Here is an 18,442-nt window from a genome sequence, read left to right on the forward strand (position 1 = left end):
TTTGCTAATAAAAGTGCGGTATTTGTTTTGATGTTAGAGAGCTTGTTTTCCAGTGTTTTTCCTCATCAAACTTTTTTTTCCTAACGGTATACTACAAGATTAAATATAGTTCTATTTTTTTTTTTACTGCCATTGTTTGTAAATACTGATTATACAGGTTTTTTGTCCTGTTCAATCTAGCAAACATTTCCTGTCTTTTGAATGGATTTAAAATTAACTATTCCTGTTTTTCTTTGCATCCCCCTCTTCTTGTGTGTGTCTGCCAGCATTATAGTATTTCAGTATGCTTTTGCTGAGCAAGTGGGTTTGAAGCACATTAATTTCTGTGTATCTCACAAATTACTTTGTATTTTATAACTTTATTAGTGAGTTGTAAACACACAGTATAGAAATTATATTTCAACCACAGAGGCTATGTGAACGTGTTCTTCCCACTGCATTGGTATACAACAAACAAAATCAGGTTAAAGCAGATTTTAGGATACATAAGACTTTGTAGCTAAAGTATGGTGCTTGACAAGCTGCTTTTTTTCCCCTCAAGTGATGTAATACAGTCTTGAATGATGTTTTTGGTTGGAGTTTGGTTCTGTGTGCAAGTAGTTCTATCAACGGACAGATGTTGTGAAATTGATGAGCACTGTGTCAATTTTAACCACTGAATGACTTTGCCAGGTTTACCCCAAAGTGTTTATTGCGGCAACAACTGAAATACCCGCGTTTTCTGATTAGCAGTTTAATCTTTCCTGTCTGCAAGACTATTATTCATCTGTTCCATAAAAAGACACAGCCACTGCTTTCTCTGGAGTTGGACAGAGCTGCAGCGTTGATCCAAATATGATGTGCATCCCAGCTGGTCAGGCCTCTGTTATTTATAGGGAAAACACCTAAAATGGCTCCAGCAGGTCAGAACAGAGCCCTTAACATGAAAAAGTGCTTGATGATGGCTTCTCTGCTTTGAACATTGTCATGGAGCAGAGGCAGTGTTTCCACGTTTGCACAGTGTTGCATGCCCAGCTTCTGCACCGTGTCCCTGACACCAGGGAAGTGCAGTCTTCGGAATGAAATTCTGCAAGAAAACATCCAACTTGTTTTCCCAACCCAGCTTTCCCAGAGCTCCTGAAGAGTTCAGGTTTGGGAGATAAAATTGAGCACATTTGCAGAAGGTTCTGCAGCTGCTGCTGGGCTAAGCTAATGGCAGTTCAAGTTACAGAGCTGAGTGGTTCACAGCAGTGACGTGTACTCGAATGAATGTTTCAGGAGGTGGTGGTAAGAGCTTGTCTTAATCTACCACATATTGGATAGTGTTCTGCAGATTGGAATTGAGAGAACTTTGCTTTTTAATACCTAAAGGTTTTAGTTAGTAGTTTTTTAATACCTTAAGGTTTTAGTTAGCAGTAGTCTTGTCAATGAATACCGTCTTGCTGAGTAATGTGAGGTATAAAAGACGTGCTGGAGGTAACTACCCTTAGATAAGAGGTGAGGGAGCTGCTCTGTCATTACCTGTGCTGGCAGCGTGCAGCTTTGCAGCCCGGCCAGTTGAAGCTGCCGCGAGGGACTTCTGTCCCCAATGCCAGGTAGATGTGTCTGATGAAACTGTCTGTCTCTGAGCAAGAACTGAACTCGTGGCTTGATTTCTAGGGATGTTAGGCCGCCTCTCTAGCGGCCCATTTGTTCAGACCACTGATGATCAAAGGAATACGCTTCCTTTTGTTGCCTAAAGGCATCTCCATCCATACAGCCTGTCCTTGAAGGGATGATTTGGAGAGTTGTTAGGTACCTTCTGAATGCTCTTCATGCTTCACGAGGTGTCTGGGTCTAGCTTTAAATTTGAATATCAACGTACAAAAGATTTTTTTTCTATCTGCTCATTTTGTTACTTTCCTTGTTAGCATTAACTTGTCTCTGCTAATTGTTTGCTTCAGGGAAATGTCTGCCCTTTGAGGTTTCTTTTCCCATAGACAGCTGTGGTAGCGGCATTGTGTTGCTTGATAGGTGACTTCAAGGCTTGGTCCAGTGTCCCCACGTCACTGGAGGGTTGTTGGCTGTGTGGGAGGACCAGTGCTTCATGGCTTTCTTAGGAGCTGAGAAACTAGGAGAAAGCTGTGTATTGCTGAGGTGCTGGGGATAAGCACGGGGAGCCTGTAGCAACAAGGAGGGAAGCAGGACTGCATGGACAGTGAAAGAAAAGTAAGCGTGTGGCTGCCTCGCCAAAATGAGGGAGGAAACGGGCATGGAGGAGTGCTGTGCACTTGAGTTTTATGTTATTCTCCGTGCAAAAATGACACATGGTTACTGTGGCTTTCTAAAGGCAAGCTGTCAGGCCAGCAGTTCGGTGGGTAGGAGCCCCTTGTTTGGGGAAGTTGTTAGATCAGATGCTAACTGAGACGTCACGTCAGGAGATTCCGCTTTCCGTCCCACTCAGCCCAGCCAAATAGTTTTTCTGTTTCCTTCCTAATCTGCAAATCAGATCAGGACCCAGATTGGAATTAGAGTGACAGCACTTCGTCCCAGCTGCTCAGGGGGAGGGTGACATAACCCGTCAGCGCAAGGGTCATCTCTTCTCTTTAATCCCTGGTTTTCAAATGTGGGACTTGTAGAAGTTACCAGAGCGGTTTCTAAGTTGATTGTGGCAACATCTGCCTGGCTCAGGTTTGCTTTTGCTTCTGCATTGATGGCTGCTTGCTTCCCTGCTGCATGCTTGTTCTGTGTGCTGCTCTCGTCTTCCTTTTGTCTTTCTATCCTGGATTCTCATCTACAGCTATGGGATTAGTGAGCTGACTTGTGAAAAAGCAGGTTTTCCAACATGCGTGTTTCACCTGAGACATCAGTACTCTTACAGGAAGGCAAGTACCTCTGTTTTTGTGTTTGTGAGTTAAAATACTTGACGATGAGCTAGATTTTCTGCTGTATAATTTATGTTCCCAAGTTTAATACATTTTTCATAGCATAATCTTTCATAGTTTTATATTTTTTCCGTATTTTTTTTTGGTGTTCTTAGCGATGTGAATTATTCTAGCAGAACTGAACTAATCAGTGCCATGATGCTTTTTCAAGCCTGAAATCATGATTTGGAGAAATGTGCACGGCCCTACTCCCCCTAATTCTCAAACCTGATAATTATAATTTAAAATCAGTGTCAACTCTTTAATTGTACAGATGAAATGAGGAAGGAAGTAAGGGTGTGTGGGGACAAGTATTAGGCATAAGGAAGAGTGGGGAGCAAAAGAAAAATTGATCGCTTTTCCTGACAGATGTGAAGTTCACTGACAGTTGAAATATTACTGAATTTTTAGGCTTCATCTTCTTTTCCTGTAGCGTCAACTTTCTATTCATAGGTACTGATGTTACATACTGAAAATAACCGGCAGTCTTAAATGTATGTGGTCTAAAATATCTATGCATGTTTGTCCCTTTGTTAACAGCATGTTTGGAGCCTCTTGTAAAGTGATAAATGGTTGGTGTTCCTGTACTGTGCCTGCACAGGTAGGGCAAGTGTGGTCCCTGCGTCACCTCCGTGCGCCTGCGGGCACGGCTGGCCTCATCCTGACTTTGGTCCTGGTCTAGGGGCCAGGGCTGCGCCTTCAGGCTTGGCTTGGCCGGTTCAGATGTAGCCCAGCAGCTGCTGCATTGGAATGAGGCAAATGGTGACCGGGCACTCAGCAGCACCAGAAAATAGGTCAAGTGTGGGCTGGGTTTACATAGAAAGCACTAACATCGCCTGGTAAGCCTGAGCCTCTCCTCTTCGCTCAGACAAAGCCGTTTAAGGTAAACTGGGAAGTTAGCATCTCCCCCCAGGACTTTTCAGCCTTCTGCCGGTAGCCAGGGACTTGTCAGAAAGCAGCGAGTTAAAAAGAACACACCGGTGGGTGATGCACGCGCATGCAGAGATGCACGGACCAGCAGATCTATTAATTTTAGTTGCAGTTAAAGTTAATTGTTGCTTTGTAGGGATTTGCCGTGGTCCATTTGGCCATGGCCACGCCTGCTCCAGGGGATGCAGCTGGTGCCAGTTGCAGCCAGTTTCTCTGCTCTAGACTAATTCTCATCTTTGGCCACTGGAAAAAAAATAAACTTGTGGCATGGCACAGGGAAGTTATCGATTCACAGGTAATGTTTTGAGAATGTTGATAACCTGCCTGTCTAGATTTTATGTCGCTGTTTCCTGGTAGTTTTATTTATTTTTTAAGCTTGGCATCAGGCACATCAGTATTAAGTTTGAAGGTTTGTTAGAAAAGATTGTAATCACAGAAAGGTTATTACAGATAGTGATATAATCAGATATATGTCAGGTGATATAATAAGTGAAAGATAAAAGAGATTGGAAGAGGGAATAAATAAATGAAGACTAGTTGTCAAGGAATGAGGGGATTGTGCACATGTTTTGGATGAGTAAAAGGATGCACGGACGTGAAATTCTTATGAATATACATTTGGGAAGTCTTCAAGGTGAAATGACTATTTCTGAGGCATCCTTCACTTTGTTTTGAAGTATGCAGGTATGGATAAAGTCAAAGGGCAGTATGCCAAACAGTATGTCAAATGACTTAATGTAATTCTCAATGTGCAGTAAGGTCAAGCAGTGTTGATAAGTTGTGTGGTCGGAAACACGGGGAAATCTGAGCAGAAAATGATTTGAGCTGGGTAAAATGCATGGGATCAGGAAACTGAAGGTTCATGCTCCTGACTCTTTGATCTCGAATTTTTCATGGGCACTGTTTGAATTTAAATGTGGTCCCTCTACCATTAAAGTACTAATGAAATGCTTATTTTAGTGTGCAGCTCATACTGTGTCAACATTGTAAACATTACTCTCAGGTTGGTTACGTACAAGTTTTCATTTAATTCGTGTCCTAAATCATCAGAAAACCTCTAAGCAGCCAGAGGAAGCTATAGTTAATTAAGCCACAGATGGTGAGGACTAATGTGGTGTTGACCTTTGTGAGGACTGCAAAATCTACTTAGTCGTTCTCTGTAAAACACTAGCTGAAATGAGTTCCTACTGATCCTAAAAAGATGTCTTTTATGCATTGAAGCCAAATGTAGACACTGTGGCTAAGGAAGGCGCTCTCCCAAGTAAACGTTTGCAGGGTTTACTGCATGATGTGTGTTGAGACTTGGTCTTCAAGGCTTCACTTTAAGCCTTCTTAGTGCCAAAAGCCACAGTTTTTCCAGGGCTGGTTTTCCTGGAATACATATCGTCAGTTCTCCTCCTCTCCTTCACTGAAAAGGAAGGGTTGACAGCTGATGGTGGAGTTTCCACACCTTCCTAAACGCAGCACACAGGCTGCATGTTTGGGGGGGCGGGTGGGAGTTGTACTTGAATGCGTTCTTGAGTTTTTGTTTCATGCTCTGGGCTTTCACCTCTCTATGTAATGAACTTGTTTCCGCCCCTCAAGGTTATGAAGAGTGACTTTAAAATATAGTTTAAATTGCTGAGGAAACATTTTGGTTTAATAGCACAAGGCTTATTGGAGAGCTAGAGAGCTGCGGAAGTGTTCCCACCACAGACATGCCATGCTACCCAAAAAGGAAAAGGAGCTTGCAGTCGCTCAACTCAAGCCTTTCAGAAGAAGCTTTGTGTGCTGTCTGTTGGACAGCATGCAGATTCTGGTCATCCACGGATGCCTGTCAGTATCTCAAACAGTATTTTGTTTGTGGATGGGGCTCAAAGGCGAATTCTCTTTGTATTTAGATTTTGACTTGTTTTTTCTGTGAATACTTGCTTTGAAATTTTGTTCCTTGTGACTTCCAGGAGTCCAGCATGTTGCCAGCACCTGAGAATTCTCACTTTAAGAGACTTGAGGCAGACTCAAGTATTCTTGAGATCATTAAGTGGAAAAGTCCATTCCACCAGAAGTGAATTCCTCTGTCGATCTGGAACAAAGGCAAAATAAAATAGCAGCAGAGATCCGTAAGACCTGGCATAGGTTGGCAGACTTCAGGTAGTTGTATTGCTTCATGTGACTGGCTCCCACAAGGGCAGGAAGAGTTACTCCTTCTGGCCCATAAGCCCTTTGTCTTCTCTGCAGTATATAGTTATTCTTGGAGCAGGGACCACTGCTGGATGAAGTATATAAAGAACATTCTACAGTATATTTAAAAAAAAAATTGCAGTCCCATGTATTTGCATTTTGATTTGCATTTCATAAGGGCTTCAAATCAGCATGAACATCTTTGTGCAGGATATATTCCAAACCTTGTAGAAAAACTAGTCTGAGAGAGGCACTGTATTTATTTTTGCGAATAAAACTCATTTCAAATGAGGAACATGCTATAGAGGAAAACCCTGCAGGGCATTTAATTCTTCTGTGGCGTAGTCTGTCGATCTTTCCAGTCCAGCCAAGAAGGAAGGGAAAACTGAAAGTCTTAATTGCCAAGGTTTAAGTCAATAGACAAGAGTTGTGTTTTCTTGAACAAATTACGTGCAGGTTAAGGGAAAAGACTGCGTGCTGAAGGGGAGTCATTTGCTCATCTGCAGTGCTGTGACAGAGAGGAGACTGCGAGTCATCAGCCTTCTGCTCGTTGCCCTGTCTGGTTTTGCTGAAGGTCAGGGTATGCAGTAAACCCATTTGCTTAAGGCCGTCACCTTATATTATGTAATGGGTTCGCTGATTTCAAGACTTTCAAATTTAAGATTAACATTGAAACACCATCAGTCATGGCACATGTTTTTTCATAGATGTAGGTAATATATACACAAAAGAAGCATATTTTGAGATTTCAGGAGTCTTTTAAGTACCTTGGCGTTGAGCTTCACTTGTCAGTTACAATTGTGCTTTGCTATTGTGATTTCCATTGACCAGCACATAGCATGCTCACATCTAGAAGCAAGACGCTTCCTCTAGTGTGGTGACTGATGACATGTTAAACGTGTGTTGTGTGTGCGGGTGTTCAGAAACCTGAGGTTTACTTTGATGTCCTCTACATAATCCGAGTCCTACCTGCGTGCAGTTTGGGTGATGGATCTTCAATCTCTTTAGGGCTCTTTGTAGTTCATTTTTGACGTGAGCTCATCCTCTTCCAAGAATGAGGAGAGAAACACAAAGTGGACTTTGCAGTCTCCTTTTCTAAGTATTCACATGAAGCATTCAATCAAAGGTACCAGTACGTCATGCGTCTGAATAGGGAACAGAACAAAAAAATATTGTCAGGAGATTCGCCAGTATCCTCAGTGTTAAGTTCAAAGAAGGCAAAGACGGTTAGGAAGGGTGTGAAATCTGAAAAAGAGAACAGCAGCGGTGTATTTTGCCTTCAGAAACAGGGCTAATCAAAAGTAATGTGTTAGAAGAAAAAGTAAAGACTAAGAAACTGCATAAAGAACTCAGGGAAGTAGAATATCGTTAGTGTAATGGGTCTGATTTCAGGGTACCTGACCACTGTGTGTAGTCCTGAAACAAAGACACTGATTTTCTTAGAGGAACTGAAGTGGTTACTGAAGATGTACAAGCTCTGCATGTTATTTGCATTTTTAGGTCAGCCAGACCTCCAGTGTTGCAGTGCCTCAGACCACTGCTTAGCCCTAATGTTTGCGGACCTGAGAGGTGAAACTCTCAGTAGGGGAATCTCCCGCAGCTGCTGTGAAAGAGCGCGTGGGAAGGAGGACAGAAGGTTGGTTGTCACCCAGCTCCAGGGCCTCCTGGCCTCCCCTGGCAAAGCATTCCCTCTTTCCAGTGGTGGTGTTACTTATGTACGCAGGATCAATCCAGAGATGGATTTGCAAAGGAAAATAAAACAACTAATATATCCATTTCAGGTTCCCCAGGAGAGGAAGCATTTTGCTAGTGTGCTATTTTTGAATAAATTCTGGTGTGGACCCTCTTGTGCCTCTGACAAAGTTATTAACACACTTGCCTGGTCGGTGCTTCTAACTTGGTGGTGGAGGCCCCGTTGACTTCCTCTTCACTTTTACTTTGTTCCATGTGACGTGTATTACAAAGATCACCGTGACCGTTCCTTTTGCATCTGAGGCTGTATCCTTTTCAAAAGCACAAGGAAAGACAGTCATTTTCTCTAATAGCCAAAGCATTGATGCGCTCTCCGTAATGGAGCACGGCAAATCTTCAAGTGTCAGGAAGTGAATTCTGAATTTGAAATAGACATCCTGTGATCAGTGAGTTAGCAGGAATAATCTCATTCAGATGAATGGAGAGAAATTGCTCATGTCACTTGAGGGCCTGGCAGCAACGCATGATTCTCTGAATGTTGCTTGTATCTTCATATTCTATGGCTAGAGCTCTTCATAATAAATTGTGAAACATCAAGGAACTTGTTGGAGATCAAGGAAAGAAATTACTTGATCTCAGCTGCAGTACTGATAAAACGTTTTACATTTTGTATGTCGAGAATCGCTCTGATTATTTTAGCTGTCTGAATTTCTCTCAGCACAAATGAATGTTCCCGCAGCTCCTGGATTTCCAAGGCTGCCTTCTGCATGAGGAGGCACCAAGCTGCAGTGCAGCTGTATTTCTCCACCACAGCCTCAAAGGCAGAAATAGCAAATCTTCTCTGAAGTACTGAGAAATAGTTATGCAAAGAGTCCTGCGACGAATGATGATTTAAGCCATGCTTTCAGGGATATGGAATGGACTTTGTACCTAGTTTTCCCTTGCTACAAGGATGGTGCTGCTAAATAAGCCTTAATTTCCCAGATTTTGTCTTACTGAAATAGTGAGTGAGAATCCAAAAGTGAGATAAAAATTAAAGCATGCCTTACTTGAAATTACCTAATTAACAAAGGCCTACCTATGGAAAATCAGTAATGCTGTTTGTTTCTCTTGCTATACAGGTATCTCTTACGCATTATCTTTGTGGGTTTTTCAGTCTGTGTTTATGCTCAATATGTCCATATTAAATTTTTCAAATATGCAAAACAAGGAAAAAAATTTGACTCATTTAATCATTGCTTAATTCCTTCTGCATACCTGTAAACATTGAAGTCTTTATAGGCTATTTTTAGCTTGTAGTAAGACAGTATTTATGAAAGTGTGATCCTATTAATAGCTTACAAGTCTGGCCACATGCAGGATCTGACATACTGTGTTCCCATGAAATAACTTTCAGCACTATGTTGCACTGACGAGTTTTTTTTTCTGAAGACAGCACAGGGATTTATAGGGAATCGGTAAAATTAGCATCAAGCTACTTAATATTGTACTCTAAAATATATTTAGGAAAATAAACAGAAATGTTGCAAGTAAACATAACATATGGTTCTTTTTTTAATCTCTACTTTAGGACGACGTAGACAGTCTAAACCCAGTTCTCAGGGATAACCCGCAGTTACATGAGGAAGTAAAAGCCTGGGTAAAGGAACAAAAGGTTCAGGAGATTTTTATGCAAGGTAATTATTTGGGAAATTGTGTTATTTTTATTCTGTGTTAGCTAGTTTAAGGCCATTAGTTGTGTGGGGCTCTTCCCATAGCGTTTGTGGTATAATGGAGAATGTATTTCTAACCTAGTGCTTTGGGAAGTATTTGTTTAAAAGAGAAAACAAGACTATATAAGAAGCTGTGCATGACTTCTTCAGACTGTACTTAACTTGTTTGATGTCTTAGTGATTACAGGACAGCTGAACATCATTAGTCTTAATGTACATGTTTTATAACATTGGTTGTGAAGTGTATGAAGGGAAACCACACCCTCTTTAGTGTGTGTAAAACTGTTATTTGCGCTGTTAGTGTTACTATTCTGTGTGATAACTTCTCAGATACCTATTTGTTTCTGGTTCTTCACAGTTCTGTCACAGGTGAATACTTTCAGATTGACCCGGCCCCAATAGAAAATCATCTTTCAAATCAGTTACAATTTTTAACTCAATTCTAACGCTGAAAGGTTGCAGCAAACGTAATTTTTACAGCATAGGTACAAGTTACGTTAAAACTAGTGTGAATTAGAATACATTATTTTGGTTCAGTCTTGTTAACATTTTAAGTATTATCTATGTTTGCAGTGCATTTATTAACTTTTTGCAGAACTGACAGCCAGCTAGCTCTACAGAGGCTTTTCTAGCAATAGGAGACAGAAGCTTACCTTTGTGAGTCTGGGCTAAAATCCCTGGCTCAACAGTAAAGCAACTGTGGGACAAAAATGCTTAAGCAGTCACTCTATAAATTAAGATTGGGAAGAGAGCAGTAAATAATCTGGTATTTTAAGGATGGGACTGAGGTTTGCTTGCTGTCAGGTTTCTTAGATAAACTAAGATTAGAAGGCCAAAGGAATATGGTAAGTATAATACTGAAGTTACAGTACCAAAAAAAACTCCACCACCAACCAAATAAAAACCCCACATTTTCATCTTCCCTCTTGTGGAGCTTTTAATTTGCCTAGATACGACTTTTTCTTATGGGCCACAGTGAAAAGATGCTGAAGAAGCAAAGCACAGAACTGTGTAGATAGTGAGTTGGTATGTCAGTATTAGTCACTTGAGATTTTATCTTAATATCATCAGTTACAATGTGAATTAATAGTCTGAGAATTGCAGCCAAAACTGGACTGGTAGGTGATGTAAAATCAAGTTAGGGTTGTATGGAAAGGAAACAGATTAAGCTTGTTTATTGCATTTTATTAGAGTAACGATAAAAAGACAATTATAACGATCCCTGTCCACACTGGTACAGAATCAGTACCTCAGCAAAGCCCCAGCCACATCAAAATAGTCATCTGAATGAAACTGCCAACATGTCATACACAACACTCACTTGCATCCCATTGTTCCAGGAATTGGATTTTTGTCGTGTGTGTGTGTATATGTGTATATATATATAAAAATATATATAAAATGTATGGAACAGATGCTTTGAGTGCACCAAAGCAGGAGTGTTCTAGATGAAGAGATGAAACAAACGGTGTCCTCACAGACCATCTCTCCTCATCTGCAGAGAAGCTTCCTTTCATGGCATGGTGTGGCCTGAGGAAAGATGTGCCCCCATGGGCAGCAATGTGCCCCCATGGGCAGTGACGTGCCAGCCGCCCCAAGGGTGCTGATCAGCTGGCAGGGACTACTCTCACCTTCTCCTGGCAGCTCCCAGATGAGGAGGATGTGCATTTTGCACAAACCTTTCAGTGACTTACAGATCTCTGTCTCGTAGTGCTAGGTGACGTCATCTAGCCATGTAATCCTTCCTTTTTCCTCCCCTCCATTCTCTTTTTCATCAACCTCTCTATCACCATTTTCCTGTTCCCTGCAGCTTGGGCAACATTTTCAGTTCTGGCCTCATCAAACCCCTCTGCTAAGGTTGCTGCCATACTCGGTTACTTCAACCTCCACAGCACTTTTAGTATCCAACCTTTTCCTCGTTGGCTCTGATGCTGACCGAAGTCATCTCATATCGTAGTGTGTTCTGCAGTCACATTTTCTATGTGGCTGTTCCACTTTACACTCATTTCTGGGAGAGGAGGGTTGGAGAAGAACATTAAAATCTGTTTCTGACTGTTTAGAAAGAAGCACACCAGTTTGAGGAGGGGGTAACTTAGTCAAAACCAGTCCATCTCCTTACGAGAATTGAGACTAAGGAAAAAAAATGGTCCAGGTGACCTTTTCCTTGGATAGCAGCATGCAGCACACTTCAGAGTAGAGACTGGAGGTTTGGCCGGAAAGTAGTTTGTTCCTTGTTTAAAACAAACAACTCCCAAACTTGGCTAAGCTAAAAGCTTTGGGGAAAAATTAAACCAGTTCAAGGAACTTGCTCAGTAAAGTGTCTTTGATTTTAAATGTTTAAAATCTTAGATTTCTTTTTCCATGTTAGGGTTATTATCACTGCAATCTCTGAGGCTGAATATATAACAATCCTCGTGAAAGGCTGTGTGTGCCTCGGCCCTGAAGATACTTCCTGATAGTACTGCACATGCTGTTTCAACAATGCGTAGCTGAGCATGATTCAGCCAGGGGCCGGAGACAAAGCCAGGCTTTTCCTGTAATGGCTGCTTGTGGCTGGGCTGGGCTGGGCTGTCCTGTGTCGCATGACCGCAGTTTAATCTTTCCCCTTCCTGACACCCCAGCAGCACGTAAGAAAAGAAAAACACCCAGTTTTTAAAGGCAGATAAAGTCTGTTTTAAAAATAGGTAGGATAAAAACTGGGATGAAGGACAGACACAGATTAGAACAGGGAGTAAGAGGGAAAAAATTGGCATGGGGTCAGTGCAGATGAATACGAGAGAAGCTGGCAGCGGATGGAGAAGGGAGGGATGGAGCTTGTAAACTGAGAAGACTGGGAAAGGACTTGGAAGCCAGTGGCCTGGAATCGTAAATGCTAAAATGAGACAAGAAGCTGGGGAGGGAGGAGAGGCTGGATCTGGTTAAGCAAGAGACCAAGACTGAAAATTGTCATGCAATTAGCATGAGGGTGGAAAAGAGGAAGAGCTGGGATCGAAAAGTAGGAATGGGAACGTTGCATGAAAAGACACGGGCAGAGGTTAACGGAGACTTGTCTGAGTGAGGCAGAGCTTTGGGACAGCTGTGAAAGGCTTGAGACACGGAGAATGCGGTTGGGTCAGACAGAAGTGTGGGAGCTGAGCTGGAGGCATTTTGCACGGGCATTCAGAACAAGGATTGGAGAGAAGCCATCAGGAAATGTGTCCCCACGGGAACCCCGTCTAGTCCGAGACCAGGAATGTGAGACATAAGCTTTTAGATTCCTGCTCTTTTTCTGCCCATACGTGTCTGTGAGAGGCAGAGACTGCGCTGGTGCTGTGCTGAGCCCTGGCTGTGTAGCTGGCAACGTGCTCTGGGGGCGAGCTGAGTGCAGCAGCTCGGATGGCTTGGTGGGGCTTGAGTTTGCAGCACTGCAGTGAATGATGTGGATGTGGGTGGAAGAAGGTTGCCGTTGCATGGAGTTTCTGTTCCTCCCAGCTGTTTGAAAACCTAGATAAAGTCTTGCTAAGGTTCCTAAATTCAGCCTCAAAACCACGTAGGAAACGTCTAAATTAATACTGTCTTGCACTTCAATTGACCTCTTAAATGTTGGCCTTGAAAACAGTCTTTATGATCATGTGCTTTGTTGTGCAGAGTGCATAAGGGACCCAGAAGTGTGCACATGGGTATTTTAGTGGAGAAAGCTGTCACCTGCGAGGTCCCTGCTCTGTTGCAGGTGTTGAAGCTTGCTGGGCAGGGGCCAGCAACACCTCTAGTCAGGAAAGACAGGGGAATCCTGTCCTGCCTGTGCTGCCGAGCAGCCGGCAGCCTTTTAAGCTAGGCTTTTCCTAGGTTGACACTGACTGGTTTTACTTCAGTTCCTGTGTGCCTGACCTAGGGTTTGGTTGCGGAAGTAGCGAAAACCACAGCAAACTGAACTTGGGGACTGTGATGCTTGGTCACATGAAGTGCTACATAAACCAAGTGCTGTATAAACACCAAGTGTGATGAAGCTTACAGTCCTGGTTGTCAAGTGAGACAATGAACGTGAATAAAACCCTAGAACTTCAATTTCTGGGTCTTGAAACTAACTATAAAGTGAGTATTGTGTCATACCATCTCATCCCTTCCCCGTGGGATCTTGGAGATGAATTAAACTGATCTTTGTGTGCGTTTTTTTTAGCTCCTGTTTTAAGGCACAGCAACTCCAGAAGTCTTACTAGTATGTGTATTTCTGAATGTTTTGTGGGGCCATAGCAGGGCTTGGATCGCTCAGCTGCCTTTTGACTGTTGTAATAGAGAGAAGCTCTGTGGTCACTTATGGGAAAGACTTGGCAGATGCAGAGCCTAAACACCAAGATCTAAATTGTTTTGCCAGCAAATCATCTGGGCATGTGACTAGCCTATTAAATAGCTTCTGTATAACCTGCTGCTGCCACTTTCTGCCTTTCAGATTACTTTTGTATGGTTGCTGTTTGTAGGCAGGAATTTTCCCATCATTTGTCATTATGGTTGCAAAAAGATTTAGTTAGATAAGAAAATTGTATGTTGAAAATGTTGGCATAATTGACCTTAAAGCATACTTAAAATGCACCATTTGCATTTCAAAATGTCTTCCTCAATAAACGTAAAATCCACAGGCAGCGCTGTGCCAGAATAGCGTGTAGCTTGCTGTCCATGCCATTCACATCATATGATTGCTATGAAGCTTAAAAACCGAGGACAACCTATTAATACATTTTTTTGCTGAATTCCTCAATGGCTTTTTTTTTTTTTTTTTTTTTTATTTCTTCCCCTTCTAAAGGTCCGTACTCCTTAAATGGTTATAGGGTGAGAGTGTACAGACAGGATTCTGCCACCCAGTGGTTCACTGGGATCATTACTCATCATGATCTCTTCACCCGCACTATGGTTGTTATGAATGACCAGGTGAGTTTGACTCTGTGATGCTTGGAAAACAAGCTTTAAATAAACTATGCACTGGGAGCTTTTCCACTTTTTGGTGGTACTCTAGAAAGCACTGAACTTACCACTTCCATCGGGGCATGTCTGTTATTTCCTCTGCTGAAAATTCAGCTTGACTTTGCGCTGGACTGGCAGTTAATGCCATCCTGAAGCTGAATGTTTGTGCAATGATATGATTAATTCCAGCCCTACAGTTTGGCTTTTCTTCCGTTGTCGCTATTAGACTAGCTAAGTCTTTGAAGTAAAGGGGTCTAGTTTTAAGAACTGGTCTTCCCTGTCAGCTCTGTTGAGAATTTCTTCTCTCAGTGCTGAAATCCTTTAGTGCTGCAGTAACAATTACTTTTTCCAAGTAATCGAAATACCCACTTTCCACCATTTATTGAATTAAGCATTTACTGCCACCCTAATTTGCATTTACTATGGTGGGTTTTAGTTGTATTTCTGAAGTTGACATTACGAAAAGAATTAATGCTGGTATTTTTAGTGGCAGTAATTAATTCAGTTTCAGGAGGCCAGAGTAATGACTCAACATTAATATAGTAAATGACCCATCTGCCTTGAAATGACTGACTAAATCATGTGTGACAGTAGAAATTTTAGACTAGTCTAATGCTGAAGTCCATTCTTTCCCTTCATTTGCACTAATTATTGTCCCCAAATATTAATCCTTTCACTTTGCAGCATATTGGTTAAAGATCTGTTTAGCATTTTCTTCTTTCTGAAAGGTCATCACTCACTAGTAACACTCTTACATTCTTAGAGTTCTGTAGTTGTTTTGGTTCCTTTCTTTCAGCAGTTACTTCATTTGGAAGTAATACTGTAGTGTGCTTCTGCAGGAAATTTTCCAAAACAATTGTTTATTTTAATTGCTACTTAAGGATTACCTCCTATGAAGAGCTCAGTATCTTAATTTCAAATTTTCAGGTCAGTGTGAGGGAAGGAGCAGTAAAGCAGTGGAATTTAAAAAAGGGAAAAAATAAAGTTATTACCATGAAATGTAAAGATAACGTTTGCTTTGGTTTTACTCTGCTCCCAGCCTTTTGAGAAGGCCTTTCAGTTCTGCTTGTCAGGATTAAGTAGTCTTTTCTCTAATCTTGAGCACAAAACATAGACTGGTGAATACTGATACAGAAAATATAGATTGGATATGTCTGAGCATATGCTGATGGTTATTATTTTTTTCCCTTTTTTCAATAACCAGGTGTTAGAACCTCAGAATGTTGATCCTTCTATGGTTCAGATGACCTTTCTAGATGATGTTGTTCACTCTTTGTTGAAAGGTGAAAATATTGGCATCACTTCACGTCGGCGGTCTCGTTCCAACCAGAACAGCAACACAGTTCACGTAGATACATTTATCTTTTTACCTAAATACCTTTGTATATTGTGAATATTAAAAATACCTGTTTAAAGTTGCTGCTTAAAGTTGTATTCAAGTCTATTAATCACAAAACTATTTTTAGGGTCATTATACACGTGCACAAGCAAATAGTCCCAGACCAGCAATGAATTCCCAAACTGCAGCACCAAAACAGAATTCTCACCAGCACCAGCAGCAGAGGAACACTCGGCCAAATAAGAGGAAAGGCTCAGATAGCAGCATGCCTGATGAAGAGAAGATGAAGGAAGAAAGATACGATTACATCGGTCGAGGAGGTAAGAACGGTTACTGGAAAGGGAGGGAGAGCTGCTTAAAACAGTGCTAGCCTGAAAATGTGACAGGCATGTTTTTGTCTTTTACAGAAAACCCCAAAAACAAAAATAAACATTTCCTTAGTAAAAGAAGAAAACCTGAAGAGGATGAAAAGAAATTAAATATGAAGAGACTGCGGACAGACAATATCTCAGATTACTCTGAGAGCAGTGACTCAGAAATTTCAAATAAAAGATTAACAGATTCATCCTCAGAGCAAAATTCAGAGAATGAGTTAAAAGGCAAGAACACTTCAAAGATAAATGGAGAAGAAGGAAAATCCCAAACTGTTGAGGGAGCAGAGCAGACACTAACAGATAGGCGGTCTCCGTGGGATGAAACACAGGAAGATAAAACACGTGAAGAGACAGAAAGACTGAAGTCATCCATCTTGGATCAGCAGGAAAAGCCTTCACTCCATGCGGCAGAGCAGCCAACACCTTATGAGCAGAATTCCAAGGATCCACATGTTCAAGAGTGCAATGCAGAAAAACATCATGCTGCGGAATTAAAAAATGAGCAGTTTGTACCCAGACCTCCTACTCCAAAATGTGTTGTTGATATAACTAACGAAAACAAGTCTGAAAAGGAGAGCCAGGATAATGCTGCAAGTACCTTTGGTTTGCAAACGGTTCAGAAAATAGAATCGCACAGTAGCGATCTAAAACAGCAGTTTGCAGCTGCAAATTTCCTTGAAGCACGAAAACAGGATGCTGATCAAAGTTGGGTTAGCTGTGTTGTTAACAAAATGGATTTGATACAACCTGGGGTTGTGAAAGCATTACCAGTAAATGAACATTTAAATCCTGAAAAGGAAAAAGTGCAGTATGGCTCGTTTATGTCTTCGTTAAATGTAGCTTCTCTAGCAGAAGAGAGTAAACTGCGTAAACAAAGTCCAGTCCCTGATTCTGTGAAGTCCAAACCTAGTGCTTCAGTTGATCATCCTAAAACAAAGTCACCTGATGTTAAGCCTAAATTCACCCAATCTTCTGATACTGTGAAGTCTAAGGTTAGTTCCCAAAACAGCCATACTACTGGATTAACAAGGTCAGCCAATAAAACTGATCATGATTTGCCTAGGTCTAGTTTTCATCCAGTTCCAGCTAGAGTTAGTGCTCTAGAAGCTACTAAAAGTCCTCTTATCATTGACAAGAATGAACATTTCACGGTGTACAGGGACCCCACTCTGATTGGACAAGAAACAGGAACTAATCACATTTCACCTTATTTGCATCAGCATAATTATCCTCTGCATTCCTCATCCCACCGAGCCTGTTTAAATCCAAACGCTCATCATCCTGCATTAACTGGTTCATCCCATCTGCTAGCTGGGTCTTCAACTCAGACTCCCTTGTCCGCTATTAACACTCACCCCCTTAGTAGCGCACCTCACCATTCTGTTCATCACCCTCATCTACTTCCTGCAGTGTTACCCGGAGTGCCTGCTGCCTCCTTGCTGGGTGGCCACCCGCGACTAGAGACTGCTCATGCTAGCAGCCTAAGCCATTTGGCATTAGCACACCAGCAGCAGCAACAGATGTTACAACACCAGTCTCCACATCTTCTCGGACAAGCTCATCCTTCTGCTTCCTATAATCAGCTAGGGCTTTATCCAATTATTTGGCAGTATCCAAACGGAACACATGCTTACTCAGGACTCGGTCTGCCCTCCTCGAAATGGGTCCACCCGGAAACTCCTGTTAACGCGGAGGCTTCCTTGAGAAGGGTAAGTTGTGCTGATTTCTTGAGTACGTGTCTCGCTGAGGTTGGTCTCTTCCAGTAGCAATTTTCTACGTACAGGCTCAGCAGTTTGGAGCACGCCAAGCGCGTCACCAAGCGTCTGGTGAGGGAGGTGGTTGGGAGTAGACGTAGAACTAGAAGTGGTGATCCAGTGGTACCCATTGTTTCACAGTGCCATGAGTAGGGAGTTCTCTGAACGTTGATTTCCAGTGTATTTTAAAGTAAGATGAAATGTTTGGTTTTAGTTCGTGACCAGGTGAGGTCAGCAGGTGTGTTTGGGACCTAAGGTCCTTGGGGTGAATGTTTGTTATCTTAAATTATGGAAACCATTAGGTGAGGTGAGTTCTAGAAGAGGTTCAGCAGTTGTCTGCTTAGTGAAATTTTGTGTGTGTTTGCAGGATAATGGGGAAGGCTGGTACTGAAGGAGTCCTAAACCCGGTGGGAAATTCTGAGGAGAAATACTCTAGCATATATAAATCTTATGTGCTCATTTCTCTTGTCCTTACACACCTATCTGTGTTGCCCCTCTTGTGGAATATCCTTTTCTCCCTCTCTGTTCCTGTTTACACACATCTTTGCCTTCTTAACTGCTTTCTACTCCTCTGTATTCAAGTCAGGGGGATTCCTCTGTCTTTGCACTGAGTACAACTGTTGAAGCCTCAGCAGAAATCAGTTGTTTTTCAGCATAGTGCCCG

At 42.0% G+C, this 18,442-nt stretch overlaps 1 protein-coding gene across 6 annotated transcripts in view; it reads left to right on the forward strand.

The window, feature by feature from the left end:
- Positions 1-18,442, forward strand: part of JMJD1C (jumonji domain containing 1C) — a 161,633-nt gene that overhangs the window by 109,190 nt on the left and 34,001 nt on the right. For 4 of the 6 annotated variants that reach the window (XM_068689121.1, XM_068689123.1, XM_068689126.1 and 1 more), the window contains 5 exons: positions 9,235-9,340; positions 14,154-14,278; positions 15,516-15,659; positions 15,778-15,970; positions 16,058-17,733. In XM_068689121.1, the coding sequence (XP_068545222.1) occupies positions 9,235-9,340; positions 14,154-14,278; positions 15,516-15,659; positions 15,778-15,970; positions 16,058-17,733 (2,244 nt within the window). The remainder of the gene's footprint in view (positions 1-9,234; positions 9,341-14,153; positions 14,279-15,515; positions 15,660-15,777; positions 15,971-16,057; positions 17,734-18,442) is intronic. The other 2 variants (XM_068689125.1, XM_068689124.1) reach the window with 1 other exon arrangement.

Source organism: Anas acuta, chromosome 7, assembly GCF_963932015.1.
Source record: "Anas acuta chromosome 7, bAnaAcu1.1, whole genome shotgun sequence".
NCBI lineage: Eukaryota > Metazoa > Chordata > Aves > Anseriformes > Anatidae > Anas > Anas acuta.